General features: G+C 40.0%; 1 protein-coding gene across 1 annotated transcript in view; it reads left to right on the top strand.

The window, feature by feature from the left end:
- Positions 1 to 15,387, top strand: part of SLC9C2 (solute carrier family 9, member C2 (putative)) — a 100,662-nt gene extending 85,275 nt beyond the window's left edge. The window contains exons 21-26 of the mRNA XM_006867098.1: positions 1,244 to 1,342; positions 5,874 to 6,041; positions 11,605 to 11,736; positions 12,482 to 12,667; positions 14,934 to 15,021; positions 15,323 to 15,387. Coding sequence (XP_006867160.1) covers positions 1,244 to 1,342; positions 5,874 to 6,041; positions 11,605 to 11,736; positions 12,482 to 12,667; positions 14,934 to 15,021; positions 15,323 to 15,387 — 738 coding nt within the window. The remainder of the gene's footprint in view (positions 1 to 1,243; positions 1,343 to 5,873; positions 6,042 to 11,604; positions 11,737 to 12,481; positions 12,668 to 14,933; positions 15,022 to 15,322) is intronic.
- Positions 15,388 to 18,267: the final 2,880 nt, after the last annotated feature.

The raw sequence follows: 18,267 nt of genomic DNA, 5'->3' as shown, positions 1-18,267 counted from the left end.
GTAGAACAGATGGTAGTTTCAAACTACTGACTGTGAGATTAGCAGCTTTATTCATAACCACTACGCTAAAACATGGATAATTAAAATTCACTTACAGGTAGTCCCTTGACTTACGTTTCAGGTTCCTTCCAATGTCTCCAATGTAAGATGGCTCTAATGAAAGTTAAATACCTCTTTTATTTATTTTAGTTTTCATTTTTATTGCCTTTTATTGTCAGTATCATTTGTTAATCTGGTCTTTGATTTTCGAGTGACCATCTAGAATGATAACATCAGCAAATTGCCTACCTTTTTTTTCTTCTTCCAACTGGTGCAGTTAATTCAAAAGGTCTACAAAGATAACCAAAGAGCTCTGGTAGCATAGTGGGCTATATGTTGCGCTGCTAACTGTAAGGTCAGCAGTTTGAATCTATCAGCTGCTCTTCGGGAGAAACATAAGTCTTTCTGCTCCCATAAAGATTTATAGCCTCAGAAAACCTATAAAGGTTTGCTATGAGTCAGAACCGACTCCATTGACATATAACCACCACCACCACAAAGGTAAACAGTAGAAGAACAAGGCCTGAAGAATACATAAACTGGCTACTTGGCCTTAGGCAAGCTTTCTTTCTTTCTACAGAAGGATGACCTGGCAGTGTACTCTCATAAATATTTCTGAAACAAAATCTGTAACCATGGAGTTAATTCGGACATATATAGACCCTACAGGACAGAGCAGAGCTGCAAATCTTTATAGTGGCACACTGCCACATCTTTCGGTCCTGGGTTGTTGGGGTTGGACTGCTGACCACTGTGCTGCCAGGGCTCTTTCCATAAAGTCTACATCCTAGAGAACCCTATGGGACAGTTCTACCCTGTGTCTCTGGTTATCCTAAGTTGAAATGTTACTTGACAGCACCTAACATGAGCAACAACAATTTGTTTGCCTCTCCCTTTCTTTCTAAAAGTCTATGTGGTTTGTCATCCTATTACACTTCATTAACAAACCCACCATAATGTTGTTGTTGTTAAGTGCTATTGAGTCACTTCTGACTCATGGAAATCCTGTATAGGGTTTCTGAGGAGCAGCTGGTGGGTTTGAACCACTGACCTTGTGGTTCAAACAGATCTTGTGGTGTAGTGCTTATACTACAGTGCCACCCCATGACTTCATTTTTAGATTTTTAAATCATATTTCTGTTTAGAAAAGTGGTCTACAGAGGGTTTTTTTATGTTGACTTGCTTTTTTGTTCTTTTCTTACAGGATAAAGCCAAACTTGCATATTTTGATTATGGAGATGTCATATGTAAAGAAGGGGAAATGCCACAAGGAATATACTTAATTATTTCAGGAATGGCAATTGTAAGGGACTATTTTTATTTTAACTGAAATGTATTTTGAAATATGTAATTGTAACACAAAGGAAATTTTAGGGACTGAGAAACTTTCTAATTTTTAACTTTTTCAAATGATTGAAGATGTTTCTGCTCAGAGCAAACACTACAGCCTAGAGATCATGATAATACTAACATCTGAAAGATGCTTCATGTTTTACAAAGCCCTTGAGTCATTACTCAGTCCTCACAACAATCCAGACAAGCAAACCAATACTTGGGGGTGGCAACATGATTTGCCTAAAGGAAATGAGAGTTTCAGGAATAAGGGAATGAACCACAAAGTCAAATCCTCCAAGACATCGAGTAGGATGGAGATTGAAAATACAATTTTTAATTTAACCAGAAGGATTTCTGGTGGAGGGAGAGAGAAAGAGACAGATAATAGGAGGGAGTTAAAGCAAGACAGAGAAAGAGAGAGAGTTATTTCAATGGTGGGGGACAAGAATTCCTTAACAGCCAAACTCTAGCAATTGAATACATTGGTAAGCCTCATGTACGACCCCCAAAAATTCTTAGATCCTAGATTCTGGTCACAAGTCACAAACCCTTATTATTGGGCAAATAATAAATGATATATTTTGCTTTCTGTTTTTGGAACAGTTATTACAGACCTTAAAGACATCAAAATTAGTCATGGAAATAAACTATCTACAGCTGTATCTTAATACTAAGTAACATGGTGCCTAGGTGGGGTAAGTGGTTTGTAATTGGCTGCTAAACTAAAGGTTGGTGTTTCAAACCCACCCAGCGGTGCCACAGAAGACAGACCTCTGAATCTGCTCCCATAAAGATTACAGCCAAGAAAACCCCATGGGTCAATTTTACTTTGTAACCCATGGGGTCACCATGAATTTAGGGCAAACTCAGTGACAGCTAACAACCACAATACTAAGTAACACACATTAAAGAAAAAATCAATTGTCGGGTGGTGACCCCAATTCACGATGATCTCGTGTGTGTCAGAGTCCAACGGCACTATGAGGTGTACAGTGGATGATTTTTCAGAAGCGGATTGCCTGGCCTTTCTCTAGCATGGTTACAAGTACTTTCTATTCATTTACTCACTCATTTGTTCAACAAATATTTACTTTGTTTCTACCATGTAGCACATACAGTTGGTTCTAGGCACAGGACTGGCAGGGCAGAAAATACTTTTTGTCTTCCTGGGGCTTACATTCTAGTGGAGAGATATAGGGAGATGGATCAGACAATGAACAAAATAAACAAGTTAAATAAATAATATATCAGAGGACATAGATGAGGTGAGGGGGTTAAAGGCAGCATGTTGCAACATTTAATCTTACAACAGCTTTGGTTTACACATGAGAAAACTGATTCATTTAGAAATTAATTCACTTGCTCACGGGCACGGGCACGTAAGAAGCCCAGGAGGACTTTGAAATCAAGCTGTTTGCCTCCAGTATCTGGGTGCTTAGCTACTATGTTAAACTGCCTCTCCCCTTTAGAATCACAACAAAACTAATCACTATCAGTATTTCTTAACTATGTCAAATCAAACACCCAAAATAAGGATGCAACATGTGTATTGCTTTGGAGAAATTTTTCTGCAATGGTTGGGCTAACTAAGTCTTCATAAAATATTAAGTTCAACGGCATTATGTTGAAGATGTATTACCCAAATAAATGACCACAAATTTAGCAGCTTAGATTTATAATTTCCCAGTCAGAAGTCTGATGGACTTGACTGTTTTCTCTGCTTGAGTCTCACAAGGCTGAAATCCAAGTGTCATTAGAGCTCTTTTCCCTTCTTGTAGCTTTACGAGAGAATCTGTTTCCAGTATCATTCAGATTGTTGGTGAATCCAGTTCCTTACTGCTTGCATGGATTGAATAGTGAGTTGTTGTTGTTGTTAGGTGCCATCGAGTCAGTACCGACTCATAGCGACCTTATGCCCAGCAGAACGAAACACTGCCCAATCCTGGGCCAACCTCACTATCGTTGCCACGCTTGAGTCCATCGATGCTGCCACTTGGCCAATCCACCTCGTTGGGGGTGTCTCTCCAAAATAAGTGTTGGACTCCTAACCTCTATTTTGGTGTGACACTGTAGGATAATGCATTGTACTGCAAAGTTGGTTTGAAACGAAAAGTTCGCAGTTCAAACTCATCAGCTGCTCCTCAGAAACCCTGTACAGGGACTCTGAGTAGCAACCAACTGGACAACCTTTAGCAACAACAATACCTGTGGATATATTCCTATTAGGGATTGAGTTCCTTTGTTATGTTAATGAGGTCCCATCCATGGAGAGTGTGTCCTAAACCTAATCACTCTGAGTGATGTAAAGATCAGCAAGGACACAGAGAGACCTGAGCACAAGATGGTGAAGACAGAGGCAATGTGAGGGTCCACCAAGAACCAAGAAAAACTAGGGCTATGGAAGCTAAGACAAGGCCCTTCCTCCAGATTCCACAGAAAGATAGCCTTGCCCCAGAGCCAGTGCTCTGAATTTGGATGTGTAGCTTTCTTAACTTTGAGGAAATACATTTCTGTTTTTAAAGCCAATCACTTGTGGTATTTGTCTTGCAAGTACTACGAAACTCACACACTGCTAGAACACTGGTCCCTGTTTTCTTGTTGGATGTCAGCTGTGGGCTCCCTTAGATCCTAGTAGCCTTTTCTAGCCCTTACATGTGTATGGACCGTTATGTTTCAGAGTCAGCAAAAAGTTGCCAAGTCGTTCTCCGGATGCTGCATCTGGGTGACAGACTCTTCTGTCTCTACTTTTAAGGGCTCATGTGATTACAGTGAGTCCACTTGGACAATTTAGGATAATCTTAGGCAAATCTGCTGCACAAGATCTTCTTAAAGTGTTGATGAGCAAAGATGTCTGCTTGAGGACTAAGGTGCGCCTGACCCAAGCCATGGTATTTTTAGTAACCTCATATTATGTAAAACTGGACAGTGAATAAGGAAGACCGTAGAAGAATTGATGCTTTTGGAAGAGTTATGGTGTTGGAGGAGAATACTGAAAGTGCCATGGGCTGCCAAAAGAACCAACAGATCTGTGTTGGAAGAAGTGCAGCCGGAGTGTTCCATGGAGGACATAATGGCCAAATTTCGTCTCTCATACTTTGGATATATTGTTAGGAGGGATCAGTTGCTGGAGAAGGATATCATGTTTGGTAAGGTGGAGGGTCAGAGAAAAAGAGGAAGATCCCCAGCGAGATGGATTGGCCAAGTGGCAGCATCAATGGGTTCAATCATGGCAACAGTGGTGAGCTTAGCCCAGGACCAGGCAGTGTTTCGTTCTGTTGTATATAGGGTCGTTATGAGTTGGTACTGACTCCATGGCACCTAACAACAACAAATTTTAAGATCAGTTGATCAGTAACCTTGATTCCACGTCTAAAATCCATTCACAGTAGTACCTTGAGTAGGGTTTGACTGAATAAGAGGACAGGAATCTTAGGGGCTATCTTTAGAATTCTGTGTACCATAGCTATCACCTTTTTGGGGGGGTAAATCTCTTTGTAGTAAGATGAGCATTCTTTCTTGCACTGATCTTTTGAATTGCAGTAAAAATGATGGCTACTTTAAAAAAATCAGTTTTTTGGACACATGGATGCCTTTAGAAGTCTAAATGGTAATTCCTATGAAAGGGGGTAGCATTCACAGTAACTTCTTCAGCAAACCTTTGCCCTTTGTTATGTAAATAACCATCCATCAGAGAGGATGGTTTCCAACTGCTCCTCCTTCCCCAAACATGCCTACCCATTCACTTCCTGAAGTAACTCAACCAGCCTATATATGTTCTAAAAATATTTTCTGTTGATGTCTCCCAGAAAATATTCTTAAGCAATTAAAAGGAAATTAGAATTTTACTGAAATCAGGGCTTGTTTTGGAGGCATAATTAATTCTTAGTATCTGATTTATGTATCTGTGTCATCAAGTTTTTCCCCCACCTTTATTCCATTACGATATGAATAACTAATGGAAGCAGAGGTGGTGACTGAATTAGTTGCAGACCGCAGCTACTAGTTTTTGTGAGAGTTTTGTATAAGAAAAGGTATAAGTAGAAAGTTGCAAATAGGGGTCATCTGTAAAGCTAAAGGTTGAAAGCAGATCTATGCCTTGGAGAGTTGAAATGTGAGAGAGACCACGACTTTTGTGAAGCCTAATTCTTCCTTCACACCTGACAAAATTCATAAAGAACTTTTTCCTTCCAGAGTAATAATTGCAAGAAACCATGGGAACTCTGATGATTTGGTCAAAACCCCAGAGAGTTGCCATAGAGTTGATTTAGATTCATTGTGACCTCATGTGTGTAAGGGTAAAACTGTGCCCCAGAGTGTTTCCAACAGCTGGTTCTTCAAAAGAACCTGGCTTTCTTCCAAGGCGCCTCTCAGTAGACCCAAACCATCAACCTTTCAGTTAGCAGCCAATAGCATTAACCAGTTATACCACACAGGGACTCCATAGCTTAGTCAAACGCCATTTAATTTATTTCCCTTTGCAATTTTTTTCTCCTTTCCAGTTGCATGGTTCACCTCCTTCCTTTGGAATTGACAAAAGTCTAAAGCCTGACAGAGAATCCACAACAGTGTTTACAGAGTTCTACACTAGTGGGGACATCATTGGAGAGTTGAACTGTCTGCTTAAGCATGAAAATGAATATACTGCCATCTGTGAAACTATTTTACAGGTAAGAAGCTGGTTATCTATATTGTTATTAAATAATTCTTCAAGTAAATAAAAAGCACCAGTATCTTTTCTTCATTTTGTGTCTGATATGCTAGTCACTTAACTAAAGCTATTGGAAAGCAATGTGAACTAGCTGAGACTTGCAGGTTTAGTGTGTCACATTTGAGTCTACTAAACTCTACCATATTCTGTTGTGGGGTCTGGAGTGAGTTATTTAACCTCCTTGAGTCTTGTTCTTGTTAAGTAACATTGAATCAGTTTCGACTCAATGACTCTATACACAACAGAATGAAGCATTGCCCAATCCTGTATTGTTTCAAAATTGTTACATTTGAATCCATTGTGCCGCCACTGTGTCAATCATCTCACTGGTGTCTTCCTCTTTTTTGCTGACCTTCCACCTTACTAAGCATGATGTCCTTCTTCAGGACTGGTCCCTCCTGATAACATGTCCAAAGTATGAGAGATGAATTCTTGCCATCTTTGATTCTAAGGACATTCTGGATATACATCTTTCAAGAAAGATTTACTTGTTCTTCTGGAAAGCCATGGTACTTTCAATATTCTTTGCCAACACCATACTTCAAGGCATTGATTCTTCTATGGTCTTCCCATATTCGTTGTCCAGCTTTCACATGCATTTGAAGTGATTGAAAATGCCATGGCTTGTGTCAGGCACACCTTAGTCCTTAAACTGACATAGTTAACATTTGACACTTCAAAGCGATTCCCCCGCCCCCCCAGCAGGTTTGCCTAATGCAATACATTGTTTGATTTCTTTATTGCTGTTTCCATGAGTGTTGATTGCAGATACAAGTAAAATGAAGTCCTTACAACTTCAATCTTTTCTTCTTTTATCATGATGTTATTTATTGGTCCAGTTGTGAGGATTTTTGTTTCCTTTACATTGAGGTGCCGTTCATAGTGAAAGTTACCATTTTTGATCTTCATCTGTAAGTTTTTAAAGTCCTCTTCACTTCCATCAAGCAAAGTTGTATTATCTGCATATTGCAGGTTGTTAATGAGTCTTCATCCTGATGTCATGTTCATATAATCCATCTTCTCAGATTATTTGCTCAGCATACATATTGAATAAGTACGGTGAAAGGATACAATCCTGATATATACCTTTCCTGATTTTAAACCACTCCGTGTCCCCTTGTTCTGTTCTAATGACTGTCTCTTGGTCTATATCCAGGTTCCTCATGAGCAGAATTAAGTGTTCTTCCCAATGTTATTTGTATTTTGCTATCTATACAGTCAAATGCCTTTGTATAGTCAATAAAGCACAAGCATACAGCTTTCTGGAAGTTTCTGCATTTAGCCAAGATCCATCTGATATCATTAATGATGTCATATAATTCCATGTCCTTTTCCGAATTCGGCTTGAATCTCTGACAGCTTCCTATCAGTGTACTGCTGCAATCATTTTTGAATTATCTCCAGCAAAACTTTACTTGTTTCTGATATTAATGATATTGTTTGATGATTCCCACATTTTGTTAAGCTACTTTTCTTTGAAATGGAGCACAAATATAGATCTCTTCCAGTTGCTTGACCACGTTAACTGCCTTCCAAATTTCTTAGCACAGACAGGTGAGACCCTTCAGCATTTCACATTTCTTAAAACATTGCAATTTGTATTCCATCAATTCCTGAAGCTTTGTTTTTTTGCCAATGCCTTCAGTACATCTTGGGCTTATTCTTTCAGTATAATTAATAGTATGGTAACCCTTGAAATGGTTGAACATTGACCAGTTTTTTTGGTACAGTGACTCTGTATATTCCTTCCATTTTCTTTTGATGGCTTCCTGCATCCTTCAGTATTTCAGTTTAAGGCTTGAATTCTTCAGTTCTTTCAGCATGAGAAATGCTGAGTATATTCTTCCCTTTTGGTTTTCTAACTCCAGGTGTTTGCACATTTCATCATAATATTTTTCCAGTTTCTTTAGCTTCTCTACCCTCAAGAGTTTCAAAGTCTCTTCTGACATCCATTTTGGTCTTTTCCTTCTTTCTTGTCCTTTTGTTGACTTTTGTATTTCTTTCTGTATGATATTCTCGATGTCATCCCACAACTCATTGGCCTTTAGTCATTAGTGTCAAATGCATCAGTTCTGTTCTTGAGATGATCTCTAAATCAGGTGGGATATGTTCAAGGTCATATTTTGGCTCTTGTGAACTTGTTTTAATTTTCTTCAGCTTCAACCTGAATTTGCATATGACCAATTGATGGTCTGTTCCACAGTTTGCTCCTGGCCTTGTTTTGGCTGGTGATATGGAGCTTTACCACTGTCTCCTCCAACAGATGTAGTCAAATAGATTTCTGTGTATTTCATCTGTTGAGGTCCATGTGTATAACCATCTTTTATGTTGTTTAAAAAAGGTATTTTCAATGAAGAAGTCATTGTTGTTTTTGATAAGTGCTGTCAATAAGTTCTGACCCATAGCGATCCTATGTAGAACAGAAGGGAACACTGCGTGGTCCTGTACCATCCTCATTATTGCTGCTACCTGTGCCAATCCATTTTGTTGAGGGGGGTCTCCCTCATTTTTGCTGTCTCTCCACTTTACCATGCCTGAAGTCCTCCTTCTCTGGGGACTGGTCCCTCCTGATAATATGTACAAAGTTTGAGAGATGAAGTCTGGCCATATTGGCTTGTAAATAGCATTCTGGTTGTACTTCTTCCAACACAGATTTGTTTGTTTTTCTGGAAGTCTGTGGTACCTTTAATAATTTTGTCCAACACCATACTCAAATGCATCAATTCTTCTAAGGTCTTCCTTATTCACTGTCCAACTTTCACATGCATGTATATGAGGAAATTGAAAATACCATGGCTTGAGTCAGGTGCAGTTTTGTCTTCAAATCAACATCTTGGCTCTTCAGCACTTTAAAAAGGTCTTATGCAGCAATTTGCCTAATACAATATGCCATTTGATTTCTTGATTGCTGCTTCCATGAATGTTGATGGTGGATCCAAGCAAAATGAAGTCTTTGACAACTTCAATCTTTTCTCCATTTATCATGATGTTATTTATTGGTCTAGTGGTGGGAATTTCTGCTTTTTTTACATTGAGGTGCAACCCATATTGAAGCTGTGGCCTTTGGTCTTCATTAGTATTTTTATTCCTCTTTGCTTTCAGCAAACAAGCTTGTATCGTTTGCATAGCACAGGCTGTTACTGAGTCTTCCTCTAATCCTGATGCCATGTTCTTTTTCATATAATCTGGTTTCTCAAATTATTTGCTTAGCATACAGATTGAATAAGTATGGTGAAAGAAAACAACGCTGGCACACATCTTTCCTGATTTTAAACCATTTGGCATCCCCTTATTCTGTTCAAATGACTGCATCTTGGTCTATGTACAGATTCCTTATGAGCACAATTAATTATTCCAGAATAGTCATTCTCCGCAATGCTATTGATAACTTATCATGATCCACACAGTTGGAAGCCTTTGTATAGTCAATAAAGTACAGGTAAACATCTTTCTGGTATTCTCTACTTTCAGCCAAGATCCATTTGACATCACAAATGATATCCCTCTTCTACATCCTCATGATGCTGGAGATTGCATGATAGAATTTTGCAAGACCAATGTTGTCTTCGTAGCAAATACCTTCTTTGAATAACATAAAAGATGTTTATACACATAAACCTCACCAGATGAAATACACAGAACTCAAATTGCCTAAATCTGTGGAAAGAAATGGTGGAAAAGCCAATACAAGACCACAGGGAAACTGTAAAGCAGACCATCAATTATTCATATCCAAGCTCAGGCTGAAGCTGAAAAAAATGAAAAGAAGTCCATGACAGCCAAAATATGACCTTGAAGAAATAACTGGTCTTACAAAATTCTATCATGTGATCTCTAGCATAGTTTCTATCATCAAGGCCTTATTTTCCAACTACTCATACTTCCTCTTTCCAACCTTTACATTCCAGTCCCCAGTAATTATCAATATATCTTGATTGCATATTTGATCAATCTCAGACTGAAGAAGTTGGTAGAATTCTTCAATTTCATCATCACTGGCTTATTGGTTGGTGCATAAATTTGAGTAATAATGATATTAACTGGTCTTCTTTGTAGGCGTATGGATATTATTCTACCAAGGACAGCATTATACTTCAAGATAGATCTTGAACTGTTCTTTTTGATGATGACTGAGATACCATTCCTCTTCTTTTTGCCATTCCTAGCAGAGTAAACTATATAATTGTCAGATTCAAAGTGGCCAATACCAGTTCATTTCAGATCAGTAATGCCTAGGATATCTATATGCATTCCATTTCATTTTGACAACTTCCAATTTTGCGAAATTCCTAATTCATACATTCCATGTTCTGAATATTAATGGATGTTTACAGTTATTTCTCCTCTTTTTGAGTTGTACCCTGTCAGCAAATGAAGGTCCTAAAAACTCTACTCCATTTCCATCATTATGGTCAACGCTACTTAAATTTTGAGTGCCTTCCAACCTGAGAAGCTCATCTTCCGGCACTATGGTGGTGGTGATTATGTGCTGTGTTGGTTCTGACTCATAGCAACCTTGTATAGGGTTTCTGAGGCTGTAAATTTTTATGGGAGCAGAAAGCCTTATCTTTCTCTTGCAGAACTGCTGGTAGTTTCAAATTGCCTGACTCCTAACCATCACTATACCTGAGCTCCATCACTATACCTGACAATATTCTGATGCTATTCACAATGTTTCAATATTCAATATTCTTGTGCTGAGAGTGTTCCACTGCTATTCATAAGGTTTTCAGTGGCTAAGCATTCGGTGTAGTGTGCCTCTCTTTTTTTCTTGTCTGTCTTAGTTTGGAAGTTCAGCTGAAACCTGTCCACCATGGGTGTCCCTACTGGTACTTAAAATACTGGTGGCATAGATTCCAACATCACAGCAACACGTAAGCTGTCACAGTGCGACAAACTGATAGACGAATGGTGGGAATCTAGAAGAAGACTGTTAAATTGAGGGAATTGCAGCTAATATTATATAAAAAAAATGTGTTTAGTTGAATTGAAAACTAATATGCTTTAATTAACTTTCACCCAAATCTTACATACAAAGTATCACAACGTTAAATTTGTTTGCACTGATATAATACAGACTTATTGTTTATAAGCTTTATGTTCTCTATACAACATTTGTTTTATTTTACAAAAATTTGATTTTAACATGTTTATGGTATACTGGTGTGGCACTGTAGGAAAAACACTGGACTGCTAACTACAAGGTTGGTGGTTGAAACCCATCAGCCAATCTCTGGGAACTCTATACAGGGTCTCTATGAATCGGAACCAACTCGATGGTACTTGACAACTAGAACATGGTGATGAAGGGAATGCGGTGGCTACATACAATAAGCAATGGACAATGAACTACAGCATCCATGGTTCGAGCCCAACAGCTGCTCGATGGTAGAAAGCTAAGACTTTCTGCTCCTGTGAACGTTTACGGCCACGGAAACCCTTTAGAACTGATGCCACAGAACTTACTTACCAGCAATAACAAAATGACGTTGAAACAATAAAGCTCACTGCTTTCTTTTCAGGCCTGCTTCATCTCCCTGGAGGATTTGTATGAAGGCTTTGATGTCTTCTGGCCATCCCTGGAATATAATATATGGTTAAAGCTTGCTCTCCATATTGCTTCTCAGTATTTTGAATCAAGTCTCATTGATGAGGTAACATTACATGATTAAAATACGAATAAGCTTTCTTTACTGTATGCTTTATGAAATACATTTTGTATTTTCAAGACAAGGATGGGAAGGAAGGTTGTGTCTGACCTTCCAAGAAAACAGCTTTTGCTGTTAAGTACTGTTGAGTGGGTTCTGACTCATAGAGCCCTTGTATAGGATTTCTGAGGAACGGCTGGTGAGCTGAACTACCAACCTTGCAGTCCAGCACAATAATCTACAGCACCACACCAGGACTCCTTGCTTACCATTCAGTACATTTTATAAGCTCTTTAGGAGTCCTAGTATGGCACTATAAGATAAGCACTTGATTGTTAACCGTAGGCTGGTCGTTCAAGCCCACTAGCCACTCCTCAAAAACCCTATATAGGATCACTATGAATTTGAACTGACTCGATGGCACTTAACACCAACAACGTAAGCTCTTTAAGACTGATTCCTGTACAATTAGAAGTTGGTAAGGCAGAGGTGACTACCAGCATTGGCTGGCTGAGAGTTTGTGCAAGTCCCAAAGACAGATCTGGGCAAACACATTTGAGTACACTAAACAATAACAACATGAAAACTGAATTCAGAATCTTGTCAGAGGTCATTCTGACCTGAAAATCAAATCTGTTTGTAGGTCCCAGGGTTCATATGCCTTCTGACACTCCCAGAGCACTCCTGCTTTCTTCTTGATACCATGTGTCAAATTGTACGATTTATAGGAAAAAATGTAATTTCGTTGTAGGACTTAACATTTCAGAAGTGTGTGGAGTACAACCATGCCTATGTGGAGACTTTATCAAGCTATAATGAAATGATTATTGATAATGTGACCATGAAATTTGTTATTGTTGTATATGGCAGTGTGATTGATATGAAGACAGAGAAATCCTATTTTGCACCTTCCATTATATCTAAAACTTGTGAGCAGGTAAGGTGGATCATCCCTAGGGAGTTTTTTGCTCTTCAAGGTACCCCTTGTTGCTAACTGCTGATGAATTGACTCTGACTCACGACGGGTCCTTGTGTGCAGAGTAGAACTGCTCCATGGGGTTTTCTGGGCTGTGACCTTTCAGAAGCACACCTGTCTCCTGAAGGCATCCCCTGAGTAAGTTCGAACCACTAACCGTTTGGCTAATAATTGAGTGCTTAACCATTTGTGCCACCCAGGGACTCCATTAAGGTGCCCATACTCACACCTATCAATCGGGCTGTGAACCGCAAGGTCAGTAGTTCGAAACTACCAGCTGTTCTGCAGGAGAAAGATGAGGCTTTCTGCTCCTGTAAAGATTTACAGCCTCGGAAACCCTGTACAGGGTCGCTATGAGTGGGAACTGACTCCACGGCACATAACAACAACAACAACAACAACTCACAGCTATCAAATTGATTCTGACTCATTTGTTGTTGTTAAGGTACCATGGAGTCGGTTCCAACTCATAGTGACCCTGCACAGGGTTTCCGTAGCTGCAAATCTTTACGGGAGCAGAAAGCCTCATCTTTCTCCTGCAGAACAGCTGGTAGTTTTGAACTTCCAACCTTGAGGTTAGCAGCCCAATTCGTAACCACTATGTTACCAGAGCTCCTTAATTCTGAAACATAGAGGCCCTATATATGTTCCAGAGACTGTAAATATGTACAGGAGCAGACAGCCTCCCTCATCTTTCTCCCATAGGAGAAGTTGGTGAGCTTGAACTGCTGGTTAGAAGTCCAGTGTTTATCCTATAGCACCCTGTTGACACTGTGGGCTAAACACTGGGCTTCTAACCACAGGGCTGGTGATTCCAATCTACCAGCTTCTATGCAGGACAAAGATGAGGCTGTGAGCTCATATAAAGCTTTACAGTCTCAGAAAACCTAAGGCATAGTTCTTTGTCCTATAGGCTCACTGTGAATCAGAATCAATTTGAGGGCAGTGGCTTTAAAGGATTTAAAAACTCAACTGACCTCGTTCAAAAGAAATTTAACCTGGAGAGGCCCTGTAGTACTCATTTGCCATTAACAGAGCAATTAAACAAAACAAAACAAAACAAAAAACAAACCCAGACTTTCTGTGTACAGGCTGTGCCCTACGCAAAGGTGCCACTAAGGGGCAAGTAAGTGGGGCTAGAATCTGCAGGATGTTTGCCCTGGCATGAGGCTGTGCCTTTCCCAAGGGGGAGGTGGCATGTTTTGCAACATTGCTCAGGCCACGCTAGTATATAGCATCAAGGCAATGATGCTATGGGAGAGACCCTTTCCACCTATTCAGGCTGTAGATGATCATTACTTAAACAAAAATTTATATCCTGGAAAAGTTGATACAAAACTCCTAAAAATTGAATTTGCCCTTTTCATAGCATTCCTCATCTGTACCTCTCCATGTGTGATTCTGAGGATGAAGGCAATTGAAATGTTTTTAATAGAAAATGAATTTTTTTGAGCTTTGAAACAAGGGGTGAGAGTAAGAAGCAAGGGTTTAATTTAAGAGACCAGGGTTTGGAATCAGGCACACTTGGATTTAAAACTTGACCTCTCTGTCTACTAGGTTTATGAACCTAGACAAGCTGCTTAAGCAGAATTTCTGAGTCTCAGTTTCCTATTTGTAAAATGGGGATAATCATAGCAGCCATATAAGATTATTGTGAGGATCAAATGAGATAATATGTAGTATCTAAAAAAATGATGGTTATGGCGTTCTATGCTACTTGCAGTGGCATATGGGGCAAAAAACCCCGAGAAAGGCAGATAGCGCTGCAGTTCTTAGAAGCCTAGGCCTGAGTCCTAGGAAGTCCTGGGAGTCCATGTATTCCAAATTGGGAATTTCCAATTAATCACAAATGTTATTAGGTGCTGTGGAGTCGGTTCCGATTTGTAGCAACCTTATGCACAACATCACACCAAGTTGCCCAGACCTTTGCCATCCATCCTCCCAAATGTTGCAATGTTTGAGACCATTGTGTCAATCCATCTCAAAATTTCCTTTCTGGTGTCTATTTTTCCATGAGATTTGTGAAGACCCCTCATATGCAAAAGACAATTTTCTGAAGATGTTATGGAATAATATATAAGAGGATTTACAATTAAAATGAAAAAGAGCAGAGGTTGGAGGCCGTTCTAGGTTGTGGTTGATTTCTTATATTCTTTAGAAAGGCTAAGAAGCAGTTAGCTTAGAAATCAGGGAGTTCTCTTAACTAATTTTGGCTTTTTTCCTTTAGATTCAGGGAACTTCTGTTTTAAGCAAGTTGTTGGTTATCCTAGCATCTGATCCTATCAATGACATTACTAACATCTGCCTGGACACAGGTAAGGGATAACTTTTTAGGGTTAGGAAAACTATTAAGAAGGAACTTTGGTATATGTAAAATTCACTTAATTCTAAGAAAATGATTTAAAGGGGACCTGGTGGTGGTGTGGGTTAGGCATCGGATTGCTAATTGCAAGGTTCAAAACCACCAGCTGCTCTGAGGGAGAAAGATGGTTGGGTTTTGTGTGGGTTTATCATTTGTCATTCTCTTTGAGTGTTACAGAAATTTACTTTTCAAAAGAGACTCCATCCTTGGGCCACCCCCAACTGCTACATTGCTTTTGGGAAATCCTGTGTTAGAGATTTCCAGATGCCTAAATGCCGAAGGCCCCTTCATCTCCGATGCCCGTCCCATCACATACTGACAGGGGAGAGCAGCTTCTGTGTTGTGTTCTGCCTTGGTCTTCTGGAGCTACAAAGTACACAAGGGAGTGGAGCAGGAAAGGGGAGGGAAGAGACCATTTCATAGTAGCCCACAGTGCTCTCAATAGCTGAAGGAGATATGGAACATGACCCATGCACCTTGAGTATTCCAAATCATGGTCACAGCCAAAACTCAAAAGACTTGCTTTGAAGTGCATTTTGATAGTTACTGCCCCAGCATCATAGTGGGTTGAACATTGGGCTGCTAACCTCAAGGTCAGCAGTTTGAATCCATCAACCACTCCAAGGAGATAGAGGAGGTTTTCTGTTCCCATAAAGATCTACAGCCTCAGAAATCCTACATAGGGGTCACTGTAATTCAGAGTTGGCTGGATGGCAGTGGGTTTAAGTAATCAAACCGAACCCATTGTCAAGTCGATTCTGGCTCAGAGTAACCCCATAAAACACAGGAGGACTGTACTCAGTGAGTTTCCAAACTGCTGTGGCTGTTAAAAATGAAATGACACCCATCAACTGTCCATCTTCTGTTCAGAGTGGCTGTGGCTTTGAACTGTTAACCTTCTGTTAATGAGCAATTAGTCATTTTTTAAAGCATCTGACTGCATGTGTCAAGGTGCTATGAATTTGCATGAGTAATAATCAACATTAATCAAAATCGCATGCAGCATTTCGTCTTCTGATCCTAACCATCTGACCAAAAGTCACTTCATTAGCATAACCTATTAGGTCAGGTCCACCACTCGTCTGTCAGTTTGTCCCGCTGTGGTGGCTTCTGTGTTGCTGTGATGCTGGAAGTTATGCCACCAGTATGTTAAATACCAGCAGGGTCACCCGTGGCGGACAGGTTTCAGCAGAGCTTCTAGACTAGGACAACCACAGAAAAAGGAAAGGAGGGCAACGTCTGATTTTTTAACCGCTGAAAACCTTACGAATAGTAGTTGAACACTGTCAGTGTGGTGCTGTGGGATAATGTACTGGACTGCAAGGTTGGGTTGAACTGCAAGGTTAGCGGTTCAGAGTCACCAGCTGCTCAAAGGGTTGCTATGAGTCAGAACTGACTTGACGGCACTTAACAACAACAGTGAATCAAAACAGACTTGATTGTGGTGGGTTTAGATGTGGTTAGTTTTATTAGGTTAGGTGCAGTCTGCAGCACTCATCCGAGACACATCTGATTAGTAGGGAAATTCCAAGGTTTTAGAGGTCATCTCTAAGGAACCAAGGGCAAAACCCAAATTCTTTTGGTGAAGTTATTGCAAAGCCCACAGCATAATACAAAAAAGACTAATAGAAAGATCTTGTTCTGTAGATACGGTACTCAAGATCATCCGTTCAATGCTCAGCACCCCTGCCCTACCAAGCCCAGGGTCAGCACTCTCTCCAATGCCCCAGCTTAGAAACACTGGCCTTTGATTTCTTTCTGTACTTGGCACCATCCTGGGATTTATAATTCATGTGGCCTGCCAGTTAAGACAACATGCAATTCTTAAAATGCATCGATCATTTGAGGGTGATTTACATGATTTCAAATTGTCTGTAAAGTAAGACTTTATTCTATTTACATCTCACTATTTCACACTTGGAGTCCTGGTGTGGTGCTGCAGTATAATGCACTGGACTGCAAGGTCACTTTGAACGTCAAGGTTGGTTGTTCCAACCCAGCAGTGGCTCCTCGGAAACCTTATACGGGGTCACTCTGAGTTGGAACAGACTTGAAGGCACTTAGCAATAACAACATTTCACATTTACATGATCCTTAGAAAGTAAAGCCACGTTTTGATGCTTACACATTGTATGCTAGGCAGGTACCCCACACTCGTGGGTGAGCAAACCAAGCATGACCCCTGCCCTTGTGGTGCTCATAGTTTGGAAGGAGAGGCAGGTATTAAACAAGGAATTACGCTTCACCTCTGGCAGTGACTCAACTCAGTCACTCTATCAGTTAACCACTTTTCATCTCCTGTTTTGGGGTTATATGGTCATTATTTAGGAAGACCCCTCTGTCCAAGCTGGCTAACACTGAAATGACCATTACCTTAGCCCACACATTCTCTTTATTTTGGATAAGTAGGTCTGTTACTCGGCTGTTTCCATAGCATGTGGGTATAGGAGTCTGCAGCAAGGCAGAGAGCTCAGGGCCCAGTGTCAATCCCTGTTAGGCACCCTGAGGGCTACTAAATCCAGAATCCTAAGCACTTTCAGGAGGTAGGACATAGGTTCCAATAGTTATTGGGCCAAAAAGTTTCTATTCCTCCTTAGGCCTTCCCAAGTACTTATGAGGCCTGCAGGAAATACATTACTCTATTCCCCTAATGGGTTTGGGACAAAATCATAAGGGGTAGAACCATGGGTTAGAAACTAGTCACTGCACTGGGCTTGTCCCTCAGATTTTCCTTTTTTTTTTTTTCTTTTTCTTTTAAACTTTGTATTGTGAATCGAGCGAAGGTTTCCAGAAAAGATCATCAGCTTTATATTCAACAAATTATATACACTTTATTTCATCTCAATGATTACAAAGTATATAATCCCTTCCCTGCAACAACAATTTTACTACTTCCTCCCTGTGGCTTCCCATTTAGATCTTATATTTCACAAACGAACAAAGCAAAAATTTTTGATGATACTTAAAAACAAAAAATACATATTCATTTAAATGTCCAAAGGGCACATTTTGCAGGCCCGCTTCCTGCCCAGGCACACAGCCTTACTCAGTTCATTGGCCTACAGCCGGAAGCTGCTCTGTCTCTCCATGCCATGACCTCTGCCGCTGTCTCTCACACTCCACTCATGCTCTAGCTTCCTGATGGTCCTAGGATTGTCTGTTCCTCAGATGAAAGATTAACTACTCCCTACTTTTAGTT

The sequence above is a fragment of the Chrysochloris asiatica genome, unplaced genomic scaffold (assembly GCF_000296735.1).
Source record: "Chrysochloris asiatica unplaced genomic scaffold, ChrAsi1.0 scaffold00100, whole genome shotgun sequence".
Taxonomy (NCBI): Eukaryota; Metazoa; Chordata; class Mammalia; order Afrosoricida; family Chrysochloridae; genus Chrysochloris; species Chrysochloris asiatica.
Note: the sequence above shows the minus strand (reverse complement) of the source record. Positions and strands in the feature narration are given on the sequence as shown.